At 43.4% G+C, this 19,931-nt stretch overlaps 1 protein-coding gene across 2 annotated transcripts; it reads right to left on the minus strand.

Annotated features, from left to right (window-relative positions):
* Positions 1 to 3,216: 3,216 nt before the first annotated feature.
* Positions 3,217 to 19,581, minus strand: LOC103063946 (cytochrome P450 2J4-like). 2 transcript variants are annotated; one of them, XM_088131787.1, is made up of 9 exons: positions 19,369 to 19,581; positions 17,375 to 17,537; positions 16,146 to 16,295; positions 14,595 to 14,755; positions 14,103 to 14,279; positions 12,700 to 12,835; positions 11,323 to 11,510; positions 5,581 to 5,722; positions 3,217 to 4,547 (listed from the first exon to the last, which is right to left on the minus strand). In XM_088131787.1, exons 1-9 carry the CDS (start codon positions 19,537 to 19,539, stop codon positions 4,357 to 4,359), a joined length of 1,479 nt encoding a protein of 492 aa, XP_087987913.1. In that variant the 5' UTR covers positions 19,540 to 19,581; the 3' UTR covers positions 3,217 to 4,356. The 2 variants fall into 2 exon arrangements, with proteins under 2 accessions (XP_087987913.1, XP_087987912.1); XM_088131786.1 differs by having other exon boundaries at positions 12,700 to 12,841; positions 19,369 to 19,580.
* Positions 19,582 to 19,931: the final 350 nt, after the last annotated feature.

Here is a 19,931-nt window from a genome sequence, read left to right on the forward strand (position 1 = left end):
ATGAATCTTATCATTGTCTTCTAAATTATTTCATTATGCACCTCTTTTTGAAAAACTCAGTGAAGCTGGCTAACGAACAGTGCAAGTATCAAATACATTGTTACTCAGAACATTATTTTGGTTCGCCTTCTGTATATTGCCCTATTCTTCTTCCATGTTTGACTGGCCGTGTTTTGAAAGTCTTTAGAATTGTTCTCAGGACCCAGTGTTAACTTTCCCCCTTCAGTGTTTACTGAAAGTGCAACGTAATTGAATTTTGGATCTGTTACTCCCTCTTTAGATAACCATTATTGATCTTGAATAGCTTGTTTTATATTTTTATCACATGCTAGATATGTTTTAAATATTTAATGTTAAAATTGATAATATATTTGCATATGAAATATTTAATTTTAACCACATAAATAAAGTTCATTACAGCTTCCAGCTTGTTTATGGAATTTCTTATTTACTGTAATGCAGATAAAGTGCCTCTAGAGGGTGCAGGTTCCTTAAAAATGGAGGAGAGAAACTGAACTAAACCATCAGCTTACACAGATGGGGGGGGAGCCAAAAATGGGGGATAAGGAGGAAAGCTCCAGAACATTTAACTCTATTTCTCATTTGCAAAAGACATACTAAGAAGGTCCAGTTAATCGCTTCAGTGATACAGGCAGTCCTCGACTTACGGCAGCAATTGGGAGCGGAATTTCCATTGCTAAGCAACGCGATTGTAAGTTGCAATGTTTCACGACTGCCTCGCTTAGAGACAGCAATCCCTGCAATCCCGGTTGCTGTTGTTAAGCGAATCCCACAGTTAGGTGGTGCAACTTCCTGCCGGCTTCCCACAACCAAGTCCGTGGTGAGAGTCAGGGAGGGTGTGTGAGAGTGCGAGACCTCAACTGGGGAAGAATGACTTAAAAGCGGCTAGGGATACAAGGTAACCGAAAAAGGTATGCTTTCGTGGTGTAATGTGAAAACGTTACAGGTGCATTCCTCGAAAGACAACATAGTAGCTCTGAGATACCTTAGTACTTGAGCGCTAATTGTTCTTACCAAGACGTCCTGTACTTACAAGGACATCCGAGAGAAGCAAAGTGAATATTACCACCCAAACCCACAACACCATCTATCCCAACTGCAGTGCCATGACACCCCACTAACTCTGCAATTGCTTTTACGTTAGCTCAGCTCACCTCCAACCTACCCAATGCCTGGGTGAAAAGCCCTCCAGAAGGACAATAGGGAGGGGGCCCTCCGAATCTTGGGAGAGCCTATTCCAAAGGGCCGGATAGCCATGGAACATGTACATCTCCAAGGTCCCACCAGGTTCCAACATTTAAGGGAGGGCACCTAGAGCACACCCACCCCATCTGATCTGGGGGGATGAGCAGACACCCTCAGGGAGAGGCAATCCCTCAAATAACATGGCCCTGTGCCATGTAGGGATTTACAGATAATAACCAGCAACCTGAATTGCATCCAGGAAGAACTGGGAGTGGAGCTCATGCAGCAGCTGTATAACACAAGCAAAAGATGAACCAGCTACAACTTTCAGATGGTCTTCAAAGGCAGCACTATGTAAAACGCACTACAGTAATCCAACTGAGAGTTGACTAAGGTGTGAGTGACACTGAGCAATGCCTTCCAGTCCAGGAAAGGGCACAATTGGTGCACAAGGCGAACCTGTGCAGAGGTTCCCCCAGCCACCGCTGCCATCTGCTCCTTGAGCAGGAGCAGTGAGTCCAGGAGGACCCCCACATTGTGCCCCGACTCTGGGAGAGTGCTACCTGTCAAGAGTCAACAATGACAGCTCAATAGGAGAGAGCTCAGGGTTGAACTCTGGAGTCCTTGGTGCTCTCTGAGCTTGGATGTTCACTTGCAGACGTTTCATTACCCAACTAGGTAACATCATCAGTGCAACTGAGCGTGGAGCTTGCTCCCTGTTTCTATACAGTAGATTGCTCTGCTAGTGTTGGTGGAAGTGTGGTTTTCTCCTTAGGTGTTCCTTGATTAGGGTATTGTTTTCTGCCTGGCTGTTTGTCTGGGGTTAATCCCTGCTTATCTGGGTGTAGGCTGCTGGAGAGCATGTGTTGAGGTCTTTTAGTTTCCTTCTTAGCTTGGTCACAATACATGCCTCAAGAGGAACAATTCTGAAAGAGAATTCTAGAAATTAGTGTGGGGAAAATACATTTTTTGGGTGAAGAAAGTAGATTTCTAGAGGTGGAGCGCCTTGAAACATAAAAGAATGTGCAGCACCTTTGGAGCTGGTGTGAACTACCAAGGCATCTGCCTTGAAGGAGGATGGCTTTTGGCACCTTGAACTGATTTGTTTCTTCTTCTCAGTAGGGCTATTGTTTGCCTTGAAGATAGGAGGTTAGCACCCGCCTTCTTGCAGTGTTTGACTCCCATCCCCCAGTGCCACCCCTTATCAGTCTGAGAAGTAATTCAAAGAGGCACCTAAATAGTTGCCTTTGGGCAGTCTGAGAGAATGGCCGGGTCAGGCGATCATATCAACCTTGTTCCCGGATGCAGTTTTTCATGAGCATCTAATCCCAGCATGTAGACTGTGAATCAGTTTTTCATTCTTATTCCTCTATTAGTCGGTTGGCTTAATACATTATGATGTGACATTCTTATACTAAAACTCCTAAAAATAGGGTTCACTGCTAAAATTAGTACCAGCGAATAAAATCACAGTATTTGGGAGAAAAGGATTAGAGAAATTAGATGCTACCACAGAGAAAGTCTGCTTTTTAAAATGGCAACATGGAAGTTGTAGCACAAGCAAAATGACCCCCACCAAAGATTTCAGTGATCAACTGGATCTACCCTGGGGAGAAGATCTGCTAGGTGTCCTGATCCAAAGCTGTTTAGGACCTTATTGGGCAAAAATAGCGCCTTGAACCCCCATCTAATTTCATGAAGATTCCTATCACACGTTTCCTGTGACACCTTATGCTTTAGGGAAGAATGAGAACCGAAGAGGTGATTTTTCGCAGAACGACCTATTTAGTTCAGCACTCTGGCATCCACTGTGGCTGACATGAATGCCTCTAGAGGAGTAATAGTAATAACCATAATAACCGTAATAATAGTAATCCTGCAAATAGAAGTAGAACGACTATAGCAAAGGAAAGCAAAGCTAGTACCAAGAGTTATGGGCACCTTAGGTGCAATCCCAAAACATCTGGAGCACCACCTGAACACCACTGGCATAGACAAAATCACCATCAGTCAATTGCAAAAGGCAGCTTTACTTGAAACAGTTTATATCCTGTGACGATACATTTAACAGCATTAAACAACTACATCTGCCTACCCCAGCTCCTTGGGAAGGACTGTGCGACCAATCATCATCATCCTCCTCCTCCTCCTCCTCCTCCTCCTCCTCCTTTATGTGAGAAGTGGAGCAGGCTAAATATAACTATCTGTCATCCCATAACTGCATGTAATCCTGTAATTTGAATGTGATATTTTGGTCCATAGTTCTTGGCAGACTTGCTTCCTTATATATATTGCAGCCATTGTTCCACCAAGTGCAGGGGTCAATGAGCTTTAAGAATAAAAGGCAAGCTCTGCTTGCTCACACAATGCTCCATCAGGACCAGAATCCTGTTTACAACAGTGGCAAATGTGATATACAACCCACTCCTAGGAGCGTTTGTGGGAGGCAACATGGTCAAATTTGCACTGTACTGTAGCTGTCTCTGCTGCTAGCACATATGGCAGGTTTAAGACGTAAAGCAGAAAGACATAAATATGCAAAAGTAATTAGGGTTTTGTTAAGCAAGCAAAAAGGAAGTTACTACAGAAAGTCTACTTTTCCCCCCAAACCATTCCAAGTTATCAAGCTTTTGTTTTCTTCACCAAAAGTCATCCCCTTTTCACTTTAGGATTGTTTCCTCCTTGAAGATGCTTGTGTTTGTTTTATTTTATTATTTTTTATAAAATTTAGACAGCCGCCAACCTTATAATTTATGACTCTGGGTGGTGTACCAGTAGAAAAGGTACCTCTCTACCACAATTTGTCATTGTTTGCATCCCCTCACAACTGGGGGCATCTGCAGGGTTGGTCGAAAAGGTCAAGATGGTGGCTGTGAGGAGGTAATCAAAGCCCCTCCCTTTTCTAGACGTAAAGCCTCTCCTGACTTTATGGCAGGAACAAGCAAGCGGGCCTCCAATTAACCATTCTAACATTTAACCTTGTCAACCATGCATCACTATTCTGCATTTTAATTATGCTTTGATTTCTAGCTTGCGGATATCCTGACACACGTTGCATGGATAACACACATAAAACAGGGCAGAGAAATTGGAAATCATTTTAAAAGCCACAGAAATGATGTGCTCTCCCTACATCAATTTTCATCTATTTTAGGATGACTTGCAGCGAGGAATAGCACAGAGTTTAAAAGGTTGAGGATGTAAGGTAATTCCCACTACCAGTTCCTGACTGAGTTCTTTCACACCTTCTGGCAGCTGGAATCGGAAGGTCCTCAGCAGGTTGGTAAAGAAAAGGAAAAACTCAGTCCTGGCTAACTGTTCTCCCGGACATACACGAGCCCCTGCAAAGGAAATAACAGAAAAACAGCAAGGGACGAGCTAGCTTTGATCCAAAGCACACAGTCTCATGGCAATCCCTACCAACCACTATGGGGGCAGTTCTGGCATCTGTCAAGGCCAGGAGAAGTTGAAGCAAACCATTGCTTTGTGTTTCCACATGTTGGGGGCTCGGATGCTCTCTTCTTCTGTGCCAAATTCCCAAGTTGTGAATCAGCTTAATTTTTCAAACATTTCCTTTGAGGACAAATGACCCCACACAGTAGGCTAATGACAGCTTAGTTCAGGGGCTAGACAGAAAAGGTGGAATAACGGGATGTGGTATGTCGTTGGTGCCAGAGTACTAAATCATTACAGCTCTTTGGGCAGAGAAACAGATATACAAAGTCAAATAATGCAAAAACCAACATAGGAAACGGCACAGTCATCAAGACTGGACAGAATCGAGCCCTGAGGGCCACATCACTTAACTGACATGGGACAGAGCAATCGCTCTTCCACGCAGGATCAGCTATCCAGTTAGGAGCAAGCCCGCGTAATACTACGGCTCCATTTTCAATCTCTCATCTTAACCAGAATTAGATAATGCTCTGATAGATTATATGAGCAACTACTGAGAGATATCCCACAGCACAACCAGGAATGCGGTATCCTTTTTCTTTTTTCCCCAAAAACCTAGATATAGCTAAGCGAGACAGAGTGAGTTATACTATGTCACTTCTTTAAAAACAGGGCAAAGTGCAGGATTTAAATGCAGCCAATTCAGTTCTGGACTTTGGTACTGGAGGAAAGATTCTCAACCCTTTTCCTGGAAGAATCAGTTTCCCAGACCTGAGGGCATCTCCAGAGGTGCCGTTTGCTCTAAAGAGAGGTCAGGAAACTGGATTTCAAACAGCACAAAAGGACAGGACCAAAACCTGCTCCCAGACTTTCCCTTTCAAAACTACAGAAGATCCAATCATGGATGTTCCACCACTTTGACTCTCAATCCTCTTTCAAGCCAGTCACTAAACACGAGGAAAACGATTCAGTGTTTACCTGCTCCAAATGCCAGGAATTCTTCTCTACTCAAAAAATTTCCGTCCTTGTCCAAAAAATGATTTGGATTGAATTCTTCAGGGCTCTCCCATTGCTTCGGATCCAGAAGAACAGAGTGGAAATCTGCAATAATGAAAGTTCCCTGAAGGGAAGACAATTGACAAAGAAGCATCTGGATGAGCCCACTCAAGCATTGTCTTTGACTAAAATCACACACATTTTAGGCTGCAATCCAACATTGCTAATCTGAATTCACAGTGTGACTAGTTTGTCAGAGTAGCACTATATGCCAGGCTGCGAGTGGTGCTGGAAAAAAACAACTTGGACTCTGATTTTGTACTATCCACATATTATACTGAAGGGCATTATTTTGATACACAATTTTATATTCTATATATACACAATTTTATATATACAGTATATATATGCTTCACATAATGTTTAACCATACCTGTAACAGTGCACTCTATTTTATTTCTAAAGGGTTAACTTGCTTTTGCTTTGTAAAGAGCACTGGTTTCTTCTCCCCCCCCCCATCATCTCTTTGCTGAATGCCCGATTGTCTTCGAATAAGCAATTAGCCGAGTACAAGCTCAATGTTGTACCAAGCTTTTGCAACAGTTGTGGGGCCCTGCATTCCAGAGAAAAGATAAGAAAAATCTTGTATGCCATTCTCTTGGTAACCAGAAGAAAAAGTTACATTTAAGTTTACCTTCCTAAGAACCACCTTTCACTTGCTCAGACCGTCCCAAAAATCCCTTGTATGGGTGTGAGGGGATGTACTATCTGATTACAGATTTACATGTCTATAAAGCCTTTGATGTTTGTTTTGCGAGGTGTGATTTCATCAACATCTCTTCTGAATGTGTTGATTGGGGTCACCCAGCTGTGTCTTGATCAAAATACATCTGTTATCTTAAAGAAGCCTCATCTCAAGTCTTTTTATTTGGCTTTATTGAGACTTGGGAAATAAAAGGTGCCATACATTTTTGGCGAGCCAGCCAGGAGTCCCGAAGGCAGGGATTCCTTGGGGAGGCTGCTTTAAGCCCCCCTCATTGCCTTCACAACAGCGGACGGGGAAAATCGACGGAGACCATCCATCAATGTCAAGCGCGCGCCTGGGAAGTTTTCCAGTGACCTTGTGCTGATCGCCGTCGGCAGACTCCGCTCCTGCTGGGCCTGAATGCTCCAAAATTGAGGCTTCTCCCTTCTGTTGTATAAAGACGGATTGGGAAGGGTGAGTATGCTTTTATTAGGTGGGGAGTGGTGCCTTGTGAGTGCGTGAATGAGACATGGGAAACTTCTGTTAGAGATCTGCCCATGAAGTGAGTGTGTGAGGATCTTAGTGCGTTTCCTCTGATTACCCATGTGAGGCGATAGAGGCCACGACGATCCGCGTGGTTGATTTGTGTGTGTGTTGGAATATATTGTCCTAGAGGAGGATTCCAAGGTAGGAGGGTGCACTATTACATGGAAAAGGATTTCACATTAGGGAGGGTACTCTGGCCAGACCCCGAGCTGATTGAAGGAAAAATCAGCCTGAGAAATTCCTAGAAATCCCGAGCTGAGGCCCTGCGTCGAGGGAAAGACGAACAGGGAGCAGGCAGCCCGAGAAATTTTCCTGTGCAACTCTTTCTCAAAGAATCGCGAGTTGAAGGAAAGACCTGAGAAATCCTCTAGGCAGCACGCACCATAACTCACGGCAATAGAAGGCTTAAAAAGAAAAAAGAGGAAAAAAAAAGAGGAAAAAAGAAAAGAAAAGAAAAAGAAGAAAATCCACTAGGTGGCACTATGGGGAACAGCAACAGCCGCCTGAGTGAAACAGCAAGGAAGGAAACCGTGGCAGAAAGCTGTAAGCGGGTAAAAAGCCCTCAGCCACTGGAGTGTGTTATCAAGCACTGGGACATTTTAAAACCCAGAGTTGCAATGAAATTGAGTTTTAAAAAGAATAAACTAAAAACTTTTTGTGAACTCGTTTGGCCACATTATTATATTGGCCCAAATGTAGGATTTTGGCCACCAGAAGGTACTGTTGATGGAGAGTTCATAAATATTTTTGCCAGCTTTTTGGCTTCAAGTGGCAGAATTGAGGAAGAGATATATGCTAAATTTTTCTTTAACCTCTTCCTTCGCCCAGACATTCAAGTTCTATGTGGGCTGAAAACCAACCCTGTAAAACTTTTTTCCCTGCAGCCGAGAGCTGAGCAGGACACAGAAACAAAGCTAAAGCACAAAACGGAGGAGGAGGAGGAGGAATTTCCCCCCCTTATTGTACTCCAACGGCCCCTCCTCCGCCTCCTGCATCAGCTCCTCAGGCATCTCCATTGCCAGCCCCCACGGGCTCTGCTGTTGCAGCAACCCCCGCAGCTGGGACTGCCCCCCCACTGCCTTTAACCTCTGCAGCTGCTTTTCAGCCAGCTTCTCAAGAATTTTTAGTGGCAGCTTCACAGTCACCAGCGGCTGTGAGTAGCCCTTCACATACCAGGACAGGACTTGTTTACAACATTGACTCTCCTGATATTTTTGTTGCTCCACTATGGGGGCAGGACCCTAATCTCCTTGCCCCTCTTAGACAAGTACCAATGGGCAACCAATTGGCTTTTATTCACACTCCTTTCACTACCAGTGATTTATTTAACTGGAGAGAAGGATTGCCTCCTTATCATGAGTCTCCACAGCAATATGTGGATCTTGTTCAACGCATCATTTGTACTCACAAACCTACCATCCCAGATCTTTTTACTTTGATGTCAGCCTTTTTATCACCAGAAGAGAAGCGTCAAGTACTTAAAGCAGCCACTGAAGCATACACAGCTGCAAGAAATGTGGATGTGCAGGCTGGCCGCCCGCTTGGAGCTTGGCCAGCTGCTGAAGATGTTCTGGTGCCAAGTTATGAGGCTAATCCCAATACTCCAGATGGGGCACTAGTTTTGGAAAGGGTTAGAACTGCTTTCCTTCAGGGACTGCGACTGGGTGTGCCAAAGACAGTGAATTTTCATCGTGTCCACCAAATTGTTCAGGAACCCAAAGAATCCCCTATGGAATTCCTGACACGCCTTAAAGATGGCTATCGCCGCTTCACTGATCTTGACCCAGAAGCCCCTGCCAATGAAGTTATGATTAAAGCTGCTTTCGTTGGCCAAAGTGCTCCAGATATTAGGAAAAAACTCCAAAAGTTACCTGCCCCATCCACCCAAAATTTTGAAACCCTTATCCAGATGGCTTTCACTGTTTATTCTCAGAGAGAGTTAGAGGATGAAAAGAAAGAAGACAAGAAGATGCGTAAGCAAGCATCTCGTCTTGCACTGGCCATTCGCCCCCAAAGCAAAGGGAGGCAAGACTCTTTTTCCAGGCCAGATTCTTTCCTTCCCTCCCAGAGACGCATACAGAGAGATCAATGTGCAAAATGTGGACAAATTGGCCACTGGAAAAATGAATGTTCGTGGAATGCCAAGCCTAATGCCCAACTTTCAAGGGCCAATAGAGGGCGAAGAGGACCAACACTGCAAGGCCAAGAGCCACAGAGAGGCCGACCTCAAAACTCCCAGCAGAGGTCTGGACCCCCCTTGCCTCTTTTAAGTGCTCAAGCCCCTGAATTTTACCCTGAGGACAATTCATATTGAAGGGGCTCCAGAGGACTTTTGTCTTCCCCCGATCCTCTGGTTGAGTTAAATGTCGGGGGGCAACCCTATCATTTTCTCATTGACACAGGCGCAACTTATAGTGTCTTAAATGACAAAAATATCCCTTGCCTGACTACTCCCTCTGCTCCTGTAATTGGTGCAACAGGAGTTATGGAAATGGCACCAATCAGCCAAAGTGGAACGTATGAACCGCTCTTTAAAGACTCAGCTTGCAAAGCTCTGTCAAGAAACCCAGCTCCCCTGGCCAAAGATGCTGCCCCTTGCTTTAACACGTATTAGGGCCATGCCCAGAGGGCCACTGATGCTGTCACCTTTTGAAATGCTTTATGGGAGACCGTGTGTATCTCATGAAGTGCTAACTGCATGGACAGGTGAAAAGAACATTTCTCAATATCTACAGAAACTGGCGCAGGTTTTATGTTCTATTTCACTACAGGTCCGAGACGCCTTGCCAGTTGCTCCTGATGTACTACCCATCGCCCAGACAGGCCAGTGGGTCAGAGTGAAGGAGCTGTTCCCATCTTGCACTGATCCAAAGTGGTCCGAGCCGAAGCAAGTACTCCTGAGCACGCCCACTGCTGTAAAAGTTGAAGGCATCAAAGCTTGGGTGCACGGATCCAGGATCAAGCAGGTGAAGGAACCCCCAGATACCTGGCAAGTTTCCTCAGTTGATGGACTTAAACTAAAATTGCAGTGCTCTCTAGCTTCACCAGCAGATCTTTTCAAGGACTAATTAGGTCCACCGGTAGAGGCCTAATTCAGGAACAGAAGATTTGAAACCATAGACTTTACCAGCCACACAAACCCCTAGATGTGCTGGCTTGGTCACAACCCAAGTTGTGAAACTGACTACATAAGAAGCATCTTATGTTCAAAAGCAAAGGGAGGAAATGAAGGGCATTATTTTGATACACAATTTTATATTCTATATATACACAATTTTATATTTTATATATATACAGTATATATATGCTTCACACAGTGTTTAACCATACCTGTAACAGTGCACTCTATTTTATTTCTAAAGGGTTAACTTGCTTTTGCTTTGTAAAGAGCACTGGTTTCTTCTCCCCCCCCCCCATCATCTCTTTGCTGAATGCCCGATTGTCTTCGAAGAAGCAATTAGCCGAGTACAAGCTCAATGTTGTACCAAGCTTTTGCAACAGTTGTGGGGCCCTGCATTCCAGAGAAAAGATAAGAAAAATCTTGTATGCCATTCTCTTGGTAACCAGAAGAAAAAGTTACATTTAAGTTTACCTTCCTAAGAACCACCTTTCACTTGCTCAGACCGTCCCAAAAATCCCTTGTATGGGTGTGAGGGGATGTACTATCTGATTACAGATTTACATGTCTATAAAGCCTTTGATGTTTGTTTTGCGAGGTGTGATTTCATCAACATCTCTTCTGAATGTGTTGATTGGGGTCACCCAGCTGTGTCTTGATCAAAATACATCTGTTATCTTAAAGAAGCCTCGTCTCAAGTCTTTTTATTTGGCTTTATTGAGACGTGGGAAATAAAAGGTGCCATACAATACTATTTACAATTACATACACAAGCTAATTCTTACAGGGAAATACAGTAATTCCTATATATACAGCACACACCTAACTTACCTACTAACCAACAATACTCCACAACACGCAGAAACACCCAGCAGGCATATGTTCCACCCATGCTGCTTATGTTCCTTACACTGTGCTGACTCATTCCTAGTCAGTTGCTGGCAATTAGCTCATTAGCCATGAGCTCCGACTATGTGGTTTGCTTTGTCATTCTCTATGTTATTCACACAGGAAAATTCCTTTGCTTATGAGTACACCCTAACATAGTTCCTTCTCGATAGTCATCAAAAGAATTACACTGTTATTATGACTTTAGATACCTCTGCATGAACACAAGAGAGAATGTATGTGCGACTGATTACAAACATATACATGAATTGTAAAGTTCCTTGTTCCTTCGATTTCTCTAGTGTGAAAGGGCATCTGTGCCTCTAAGACTTTACTAACACGAGATGTTCTTCTAAGGATTTATGGCATAAAGTGGCACCCTCTGATGCTCGTCTCTCAGGAATTAAGCCATCCCCCACTCTCTTACCTTTGGAATAGAGAAACCACATGTGTTTACATTTTTCGCTGTTTGCCTGGGAACCCCAAGCAATAAGACATATCTTGAACGTAGAATTTCGTGAACCACAGCATGGGTGTAAGGCAATTTCCCCCGATCTTCATAGCAGATTGAGTCAGAGGAACCCAAAACACTCGCCATCTCGTTGTAGACTTTATCTGGGTGAAATGGTAGAAAACGACATTGCTGCATTTCAGCTCAAATAAACCACCCTATTGCAGAGGGTGTTAGAGGTGATGATCTCTACAATCCTTTCCAGCTGCATAATGCTACTACAAGGTGAGAGCAAGAGATCCATCTGGTGAGGTCCCATTTACTAGAAAATGGATCCAAGAACCCACTGTCATTTTTGGAGCAATACGTATGATAAAATGGCATGGAATATTTTCTTTAGGGCTTAACATCTGATTTCATATCTCCCGTCTCCAAACCCATATTTAAAGCCTTTGTGCATTAAAAATACTTCATTGTTAAAATAGTAAAATGCAAACCCAAAAAGGTCTACAATCAACAGTGATAATATTTAATACATTATCTTATTGTAGTTCATGCATTTAACTATTACATAGTTAAGTGAACTGAACACAACCACCACAAATTAACAAAAAGACCCATATGTTAAGTAAATTCTTATATGGAGTTAATTCAATCATTGACTTTTTCATTAAAACTGGAGCATGTAGTAACATAATATGTCATCTCTCATTTTTATTACATTTCTTTATATATATATATATATATATATATATATATATATATAATTTTTATGAAATATTTTTAATGAGATAAAAGCAATATGAATTTTGGAAAGGAAGGAAAGAAAATAAAGAAAAGTGATGAGTAAGTGAAAAGGAAATAGAAAAAGAAAAGAAAAAACAAAAAGTTTCATTATATCTATATATTTAGACATAATTAAAACAATGTCCTATGATAAACCTCAGGAGATGAGACCTTTGCACAGACTTTCCCGTATCTACTTGCCAGGACCCTGAGATGTTCACCTGATACCTTCTCCACATGCCCCTGTTCAATGGGTCAAGGCTGGTGGCCAGAAGACAAAAGGCCTTTTCGTGGAAACTCTAGGTCTGATCCAAGATCAGCTGGACCATTGTCACCATGCATGACTTTCTTAAATGGTACTGAGAAAACAAGAAGCATACAGATCCACCCTCCCATTATCTCATCAAGATCTTCAGAAAAATGGGGCAATCTCCTGGAATTGGGGATTTCCTTGGCAGATATGATGGTGCATCCTTCAGGATGAGGCTGGGCACGAGGGACATTTGCCTCTGTGATCATTTATTCAGTCTTATTTCCTAGATGAGCCAGAACTGCTCTTGCTCTTACCTTGGATATCTGGATACGTCACCATGAGGAACAAAGCCCAATACAGAGAACCTCCTGCTGTGTCTGTCCCAGCAACAAAGAATTCCAAAATGCAATGAGCCATGTTTTCATGATCAAAGGTAGAGCTGGGCTCACTCTGTTTCTAACAAAGGGGGAGATTGCAATTAGAATTATTCATTATTTTGGTGCTTTTGAATCAGTCTTGACTCCTGCTGATTGCCTGGACAAGTCCCCGCAGTCTTCTTGGCAAGATTTCAGAAGTGGTTTCCCATTGCCTGCTTCCTATGGCTGAGACAGAGTGACTGGCCCAAAGTCACCCAGCTGGCTTTGTGCCTAAGGTGGGACTGGAACTCACATTCCCTGGTTTCTAGCCTGATGCCTGAACCACTACACTGAACTGGCTGTCTTAATTAGAATTAGGTATACACAAAATCTATTTTTTCAGGAATAGATTATTCCAGAGAAATCTGGAACTTTCCACTTTGTCTCTGGATCATTTTGATCGAGCTGTTGTGATGCAGTTCAGAGATTAACTTCAGGAAATCATAGAACCATCTGGAACCACCAGGTTGGCACGGCTGGAGAAGAAACAGAATGTTCTGCAGTTCTCTGTAATGTTCCATTCTCAGAACAGAATGTGCATCCCTGTTTATCATGTACAGGTCACACTGAAGATTATCTGATCATTGTGCTACCCTCGTGTGATGACATCAAACAGCTGGTTCAGGGTGTTTTTGAATACTTGGTTCTTAATTTTGAATTAATTTACAAGAAGCCATGAGACCAAAGTAAGTTCCATTGATCACCTTTAATAGGGATTTCTAAACAGATTATCCATCCGTCCATCCGTCCATCCACCTATGATGCTCTTGTTGGTATTGGGATCAAGTAGAGGTGTGCCAGTGTTTTTGAATTTGAAAAGTTTCAAATCCAGAACACTTCCAGTTAGGAACAGTGCCAGAACACATTCAGTGAAGCCAGTCTAACCCATTTCAAGCTTGAAGTATTTTGAATTTAACAGGTTTTGCACATTCTTAGAACATCTCATCTGCTGGTTCTACTGTTTTAATTTCCCCCAGTTTTAACTGATGTAGTTTTTAAAATTTAAAACAAGAAGTATTAGATCCGCCACTCAAACTGTTCTCTTGGTTGAAATGAGAATATTAGTCCCATCAGGACTTCCTGATATGAGAATGGATAGCAGAGTTCCAGTGATAGTATTAATATTGAACTAAAGAGATTTATACACTATTGTTTGTGTATGAATAAATAAGCTGGCAGACTTTAATATGGGCAAAGAACAAAGCAGTCCTGACTGAATTGTTCTTGAAGGTTCGGAAAATCCTCTTGGCATGCCTGCAGAGCCCAGCAGGCACGAGTAGAATTCCCCAAGGGATCCTTACCTTCTCTATCTGGAGAAGATAGAGATCTAGGAAATCCTGGGGCTCACGCAGGGCCAAATCTTGCTTGTGTTTCTCCATCTCTTCCTTTACAAGTAACATACCTGTCTCCATGGATGCTACTATCTTCTGATGAGGCCCTGGGAGATGTTTCATTAGCCATGGAAACAATTCGTAGAGCTACAGGGGAAGTAAAAACAAAATCCTATCGATCCCTGATGAGAAGTGTTAGGTAATATTAGGGCTCCCAGATCTGGGCTGCGTAGCCAAGATAGCTACTGAATGCTAGCAAAACATTCTTGTAGTGGTCATAACTTTTTACCCAGTACTGCACTGGATGGTGAATGGCAGAAGTAACAAGAAGAACTTTACACTCCTTGGAAGGTGAGCTCTTTGAAAGAAACATCATACTGACTCATGTTATAGTTCCATCCGTGCTAATAAGAGACTTGGAGAGTCCTGTGAGATGCAATAAGAAAGAAAATGATCACTCACCAATAAGAAGGCGGAGCCTCCGAATTTCATATAATTAGTAATGTCTTCTATTGCCATCTGGAATTTTGTGTCTTCATGTGAGAACCAGTATCCAAAACTCAAAAGGCAAATCACGTTACAGACTGAATTACTGATGGATAGTAAAGGATCAATTGGCTGCCCTGTAAATGAAATTATACACAGCCATATTAATAGCATTCCAGTTTGGAGCAGCAGGACCTCATGAAGAACTGAGGATTGAAGAACAATCAGTTTAATTGTTGAGGAATGGGAATAGTTTGACTGTTTCATGGTGGTTCTCTTCCTTCCTTCAGGGCTGGTTTCAGTCAGTGTTGGTGCGGGGGAATAGTTTGCTCCCTAGGTCCCTCCTCTTTGTGGTGCCACAGGGCTCAACTCTGTGTCCCATCCTATACAACATCTACATCTATATCTACATGAAGCTGCTGGGAGAGGCCCTTCACCAGTTTGGGATTTGGTACCACAGTACCGGGCACCTAACCAGCTGGTGAGGTTCTGTTCCAGTGTCTGGGGCTTTGCAGGTTTGGATGGCGAGGAACTGTTTCCAACTCAATCATATCAAATCTGAGTGGCTGTGGAAGTTAGGGCCACCTAGATCTGGAGATATTCCATCTTTACCTTGGATGGGGTAGCACTTCCCTATGCAAGAATGGTGCATAATCGGGGGCTCTTCCCAGACTCCCAGCTGTTGCTCAGGGAACAGGTAGAAGCTGTTGCTGGGAGCGTCTTTGCAAAGCTTCATCTGGTGCCCTGCTTGTGCCTTTTCTTAGATCAGGGGGCCCTTCTGAAGGTCACCCAGACCCTAGTCACCTCACAGCTTGATTAGTTCAATGTGCTCTATGTGGGGCTGCCCTTGCACACCACGCAGAAGCTTCAGCTGGTCCAGAATTCAACAGCACAGACAGTCATGGACATGTCTTGGTATGCCAATCTGATACTTCTGTTTTGCAAGCTGCACTATTCATTTCCTTCTAGGTATCATTCAAGGTGCTGGATGTGACCGCTAAAGCCCTACATGGCATAGGGTTTGGTTAGTTGAGGGAATGCATATCTCCTGGGTTTGTCTGCCAGGCCAATTCTATCCAGCAGTTTTGGCGTGCTCTGGGTTCCTTTGATTAACCAGTACTATCTATCAGGACCCTGGAAATGTGCCATCTCTGTCATGGCACCTGCCTTTTGGAATGAGGCTCCCTCTGAAATCTGGGTGGCCACAATCTGTTGGTGTTCCAGAGGGCCTTAAAGACGTTCTCCCAGGCCCTGGGCTAAGTTGGTTCAAGCCCCCTCCTTGGTGTCTGAGACACGTTTTGTTGGTGTGGGCTGGATTAATGTTTCATGTTTTTGGTCTGATTGTGTATTTCCTATTTTATTTCAAGTTGTGAGCTGCTTAGAGTTGATATGGAGACAAGTGATGCCATGAATGAATGAATGAATGAATGAATGAATGAATGAATGAATGAATGAATGAGGAAACAAAAAACTGAATTGTGGAACTTTGTCCCAATCTCGATACAATCATCGTCTAACTTCTCCTACCTTTTGTGCGCGCAAAGATCTCCACCAGCTGATGGGCCTCCTCTTCTATTCTGTGCTGCAAGCCTTTCTTCCCCAGTCCCAGCTTGCGTAGAGCACCTGAGGCAAAACGTCTCTGCTGTTTCCAGGTGTGACCATTTGCAAATGCAATCCCTGAGGAGTCAATGTGAGATTCACACTTTAAAGGAGCCCCATAAGCATGACTTACAAGTTCAACAGATAACAATTGCAGTGTCAGAGGCAGCTAGATGGCTCTCTGAAGCTTCTTGCCACCCAGTTATTCTTAGCTTCCCTTGCACTCTTTCCCAGCTCCACTCACACACCTTTTCCACTCTTCCTTGTGCATGCGGAAGAGTCACTTCTGTTGTGGCCAAAATAGAAACACAAGGAAACAAAGCAATAAGAATAAGTAGATACATATGACAATGATTTATGTGAAAGCCCTTTTCGCTCCTTGATAGACTTGCCAATGGTCTTTTCTCCCCCTCCTCCCAGCACTCCCAGTCCTCTGTTCCTGGAGCTGGTTTGCAGAGCTCTGTCCTGGCTGCTGCAGCAGTGGGCTTGGTGTGGTTTGCAGGCTTGCAGACTCTAGTTGGGCCCTTTTCCTCCCCCGTCTCTCAGCTCTGCCTCTCAGTGGTCTTGAGGCTCCACAACTGAAGTTTTCCCTTGCTGTCCGAGGACTCCTGCTGAGGCCCTTGCCTTTGGGTTGGAGGTTTCTGTTCCCGAGTCTCTGCTGTCTTCCTGGCTTAACTCCTTTCTGGACACACCAATGCACACAGTTGCTTTCAGCTCCCTTTTTATACAACAAACTCTCCATTCACATGTGTGGACCAGTACCTTTTACCCCACCCCTCTCTCTTTCAAAGAGAAGACTTCCTTCTTTCAATAGCTCCTCAAAGCACAGACCATTCACAAGACCATTACCAAAAGGAATTCATGTATCTCTATTGCCTCTGGATTCATGTTGCAGCTTGATAGGCTTGTGCAAATTCTTCTAGGGGAAAGTTTGAGTAGAGCATCCTTCTGAATCCAGATGGGTCCAGGAGGGCACCCCTGATGGATCTAGAAGGGCCCTCCATGTGAACCTTCTCACTGATTTTCACAGGACTGTTATGCTGATATCACCAGCTCTCCATCCTTGAACTTCATGTGGGGGACAAATAATATTCTCCTTTTTTTACATCTCTCTGGTTAGATGACAATAGAATACCTCGGTCTTCAAAAGAACTTACCTTTACCTTTACATATTTTTAAAAGAAAAGTTGAAAGGGGTCGATCAACAAAAGCTTCTGAATGGTTGATCAAGCTTTCTTTTATGGCATGAAATCCAGAAATAACAACTACAGGACGATGCCACACCCAGATAGTGTAAATGTCTCCATATCGCTTTCTCAGCTGACATTTGGGGCAAAAAAGAGAAAACAACTTAATCAGCCTGCTTTGAAGTCACAGATAACATGCTAACATGTATGAACCTTCATCACCTTTTCATGAGAGAGAGGAGACAGAATTACTATCACATCTCCCCTGCGATCAAAAAGGGCATATTTCTGGGCACTCTTGGATTAAGGTAGAATGAAGAACAGCAACATAGAAATTGGGATTTCCTGTCCATTCTGGTTGGGTCCCTTCCCTGCTTCCCTAACCTATTTAATTCCTGGCATGCATAAAAGAGAAATACCCATGAGCTCCAGGTAGGAATTGATCAGAAGATTCCAACTTGCAATTATCTCTACAATTTCTAGGTGGTAGCATCTGTGAAATTCTTTCAGAAGATTATTGACCACTTGGGAAACTGGTAGTTGGGTCAAAGAAGCCGTGTTCAGTGCAAGGGGTTTGACAGGTTTTTTCATCAAGAGAACCAAGAACATTGTCTTTTTCCACCCAAAGTTTCCTCTGAGCTTGAATGCAGATTCAGAGAGCTCCCACCCACTTCAGTCCCTCTCATAATTGTATCTGGGTTTTTCCCCCATGGGAGTATCAATAATCCTGATAATCTGGATTGGGGACTGATCATCCTATGGCCAAAAGCCTAAAATCAAGTGGGAGATAAATGAAGGTTGTGGGGGCAGTCCGCTTTAGGTCAACCTACTTTCTTCCTTCCAGTAGTAATGTATGGCTGTGAGAGCTGGACCATAAAGAAGGCTGAGCGCCGAAGAATTGATGCCTTTGAACTGTGGTGCTGGAGAAGACTCTTAAGAGTCCCCTGGACTGCTAGGAGGTCAAACCAGTCAATCTTAAAGGAAATCAACCCTGATTGCTCATTGGAAGGATCGATAATGAAGCTCAAGCTCAGATACTTTGGTCACCTAATGCGAAGAGAGATCTCTTTGGAGAAGACCCTGATGCTGGGAAAGATTGAAGGCAAAAGGAGAAGAGGACGGCAGAGGATGAGATGGTTAGATAGCATCACTGAAGCAATGAGCATGAAACTGAGCAAACTCAGGGAGGCAGTGAAGGACAGGAAGGCCTGACGCAATATGGTTCATGGGGTCACGAAGAGTCGGACACGACTTAACGACTGAACAACAACAACAACTTTCTTCCTGAATGGAAAGCAGGAGAGCATATCAGTGAAGCTGCAGAGAAACAGCTACAGCTAATCATTAGTAGCAGTTAATTACTCCTCCCTCGATCCACATGTCTGGCCTTCAAAGACATCCAACTTGTCAGGCCTTGTTATATTTATGGAACCAAACTCTATTCTATCACTGAATCATGCATGTGTGAAAAGAGTCATTTGACCTGATCAATAGGACTGATCATCCTATGGCCAAAAGCCTACAATCAAGTGGGAGATAAATGAAGGTTGTGGGGGCAGTCCACTTAAGGTCAATCTACTTTCTTCCTGAATCGAAAGCAAGAGAGCATATCACTGAAGCTGCAGAGAAACAGCTACAGCTAATCACTAGTAGCAGTTAATTACTCCTCCCTCGATCCACATGTCTGGCCTTCAAAGACATCCAACTTGTCAGGCCTTGTTATATTTATGGAACCAAACTCTATTCTATCATTGAATCATGCACTTGTGAAAAGAGTCATTTGACCTGACCTATCACCATGGTACACCTTATTTCAAGAGTGGTCAATATCCAAACATTTGTCATGTATGCAACAAAGCAGCAGGTTTTCAGGCACTGCAGGGTGGAAATAGTGTTCCTATCCTGATTAACCAAATAATTTCTCACTCTTAGCTTCTGCAGCTTAGTGACTTAGAAGAAAGTACCTTAGTGAAAGTATCCTTGGAAAGCCTGGTCCCAAGGCGCCAGAGTCCACCAATGAGAGGAAGTGGAAGAGCCCCAGGAGGGTAACATCTGCTTGACCAGAGCAGCTTTAGGAAATCCAGGATCAGAAATCCCACCAGCACAGCAGTGAGAACTTCCCAGGTCCCTGTCATTTTCCTGATTTTTCTTCTGTGTTCTGCTGCACTTTGAATTTGCCCTTCCTTCCCATGTTAATTCTTCATTTGCCAAATCTCTTCTTGGGACATCCCAAAATCCTGGTCTGGATCCTGGAATTGATCTGTTCCAAATCTTTCTATTTCCGAGATAGGAAAGCCACAGTTATAAATATAAACTCAGAACGTTTCAACTAGGGCAGTAGGAAACCTTATATATTAAAAATGCAAAAAGTAAAGCAATAGTCAAAACTAGACCTTTTTATCCATAGTTCACAAGAATACTCAGTAATGTCATGGAGCTGACTTGGAGCACCCTGATTTCTCTAGAAACCTTGAGAGTTTTTTCTGAAGTCCCCGAAATTAAGGTACGTAATCGAAAAAGCATGAAA

The sequence above is a fragment of the Python bivittatus genome, unplaced genomic scaffold, assembly GCF_059951505.1.
Source record: "Python bivittatus isolate LINGU-HERP-01145 unplaced genomic scaffold, Pbiv_v1 ctg000980_np1212, whole genome shotgun sequence".
NCBI classification, from domain to species: domain Eukaryota; kingdom Metazoa; phylum Chordata; class Lepidosauria; order Squamata; family Pythonidae; genus Python; species Python bivittatus.

Bases quoted from the DNA above. Each gene is read 5' to 3' on its own strand.
- LOC103063946 (XM_088131786.1), bottom strand. From the start codon at position 19,539: ATGACAGGGACCTGGGAAGTTCTCACTGCTGTGCTGGTGGGATTTCTG. The intron at 12,842-14,102 runs GTAAGGATCCCT...CCCCTTTGTTAG, and splicing joins ATCTTCTCCAGATAGAGAAG to AAACAGAGTGAGCCCAGCTC. The intron at 5,723-11,322 runs GTAAGAGAGTGG...TCTTCCCTTCAG, and splicing joins GTGGTTTCTCTATTCCAAAG to GGAACTTTCATTATTGCAGA.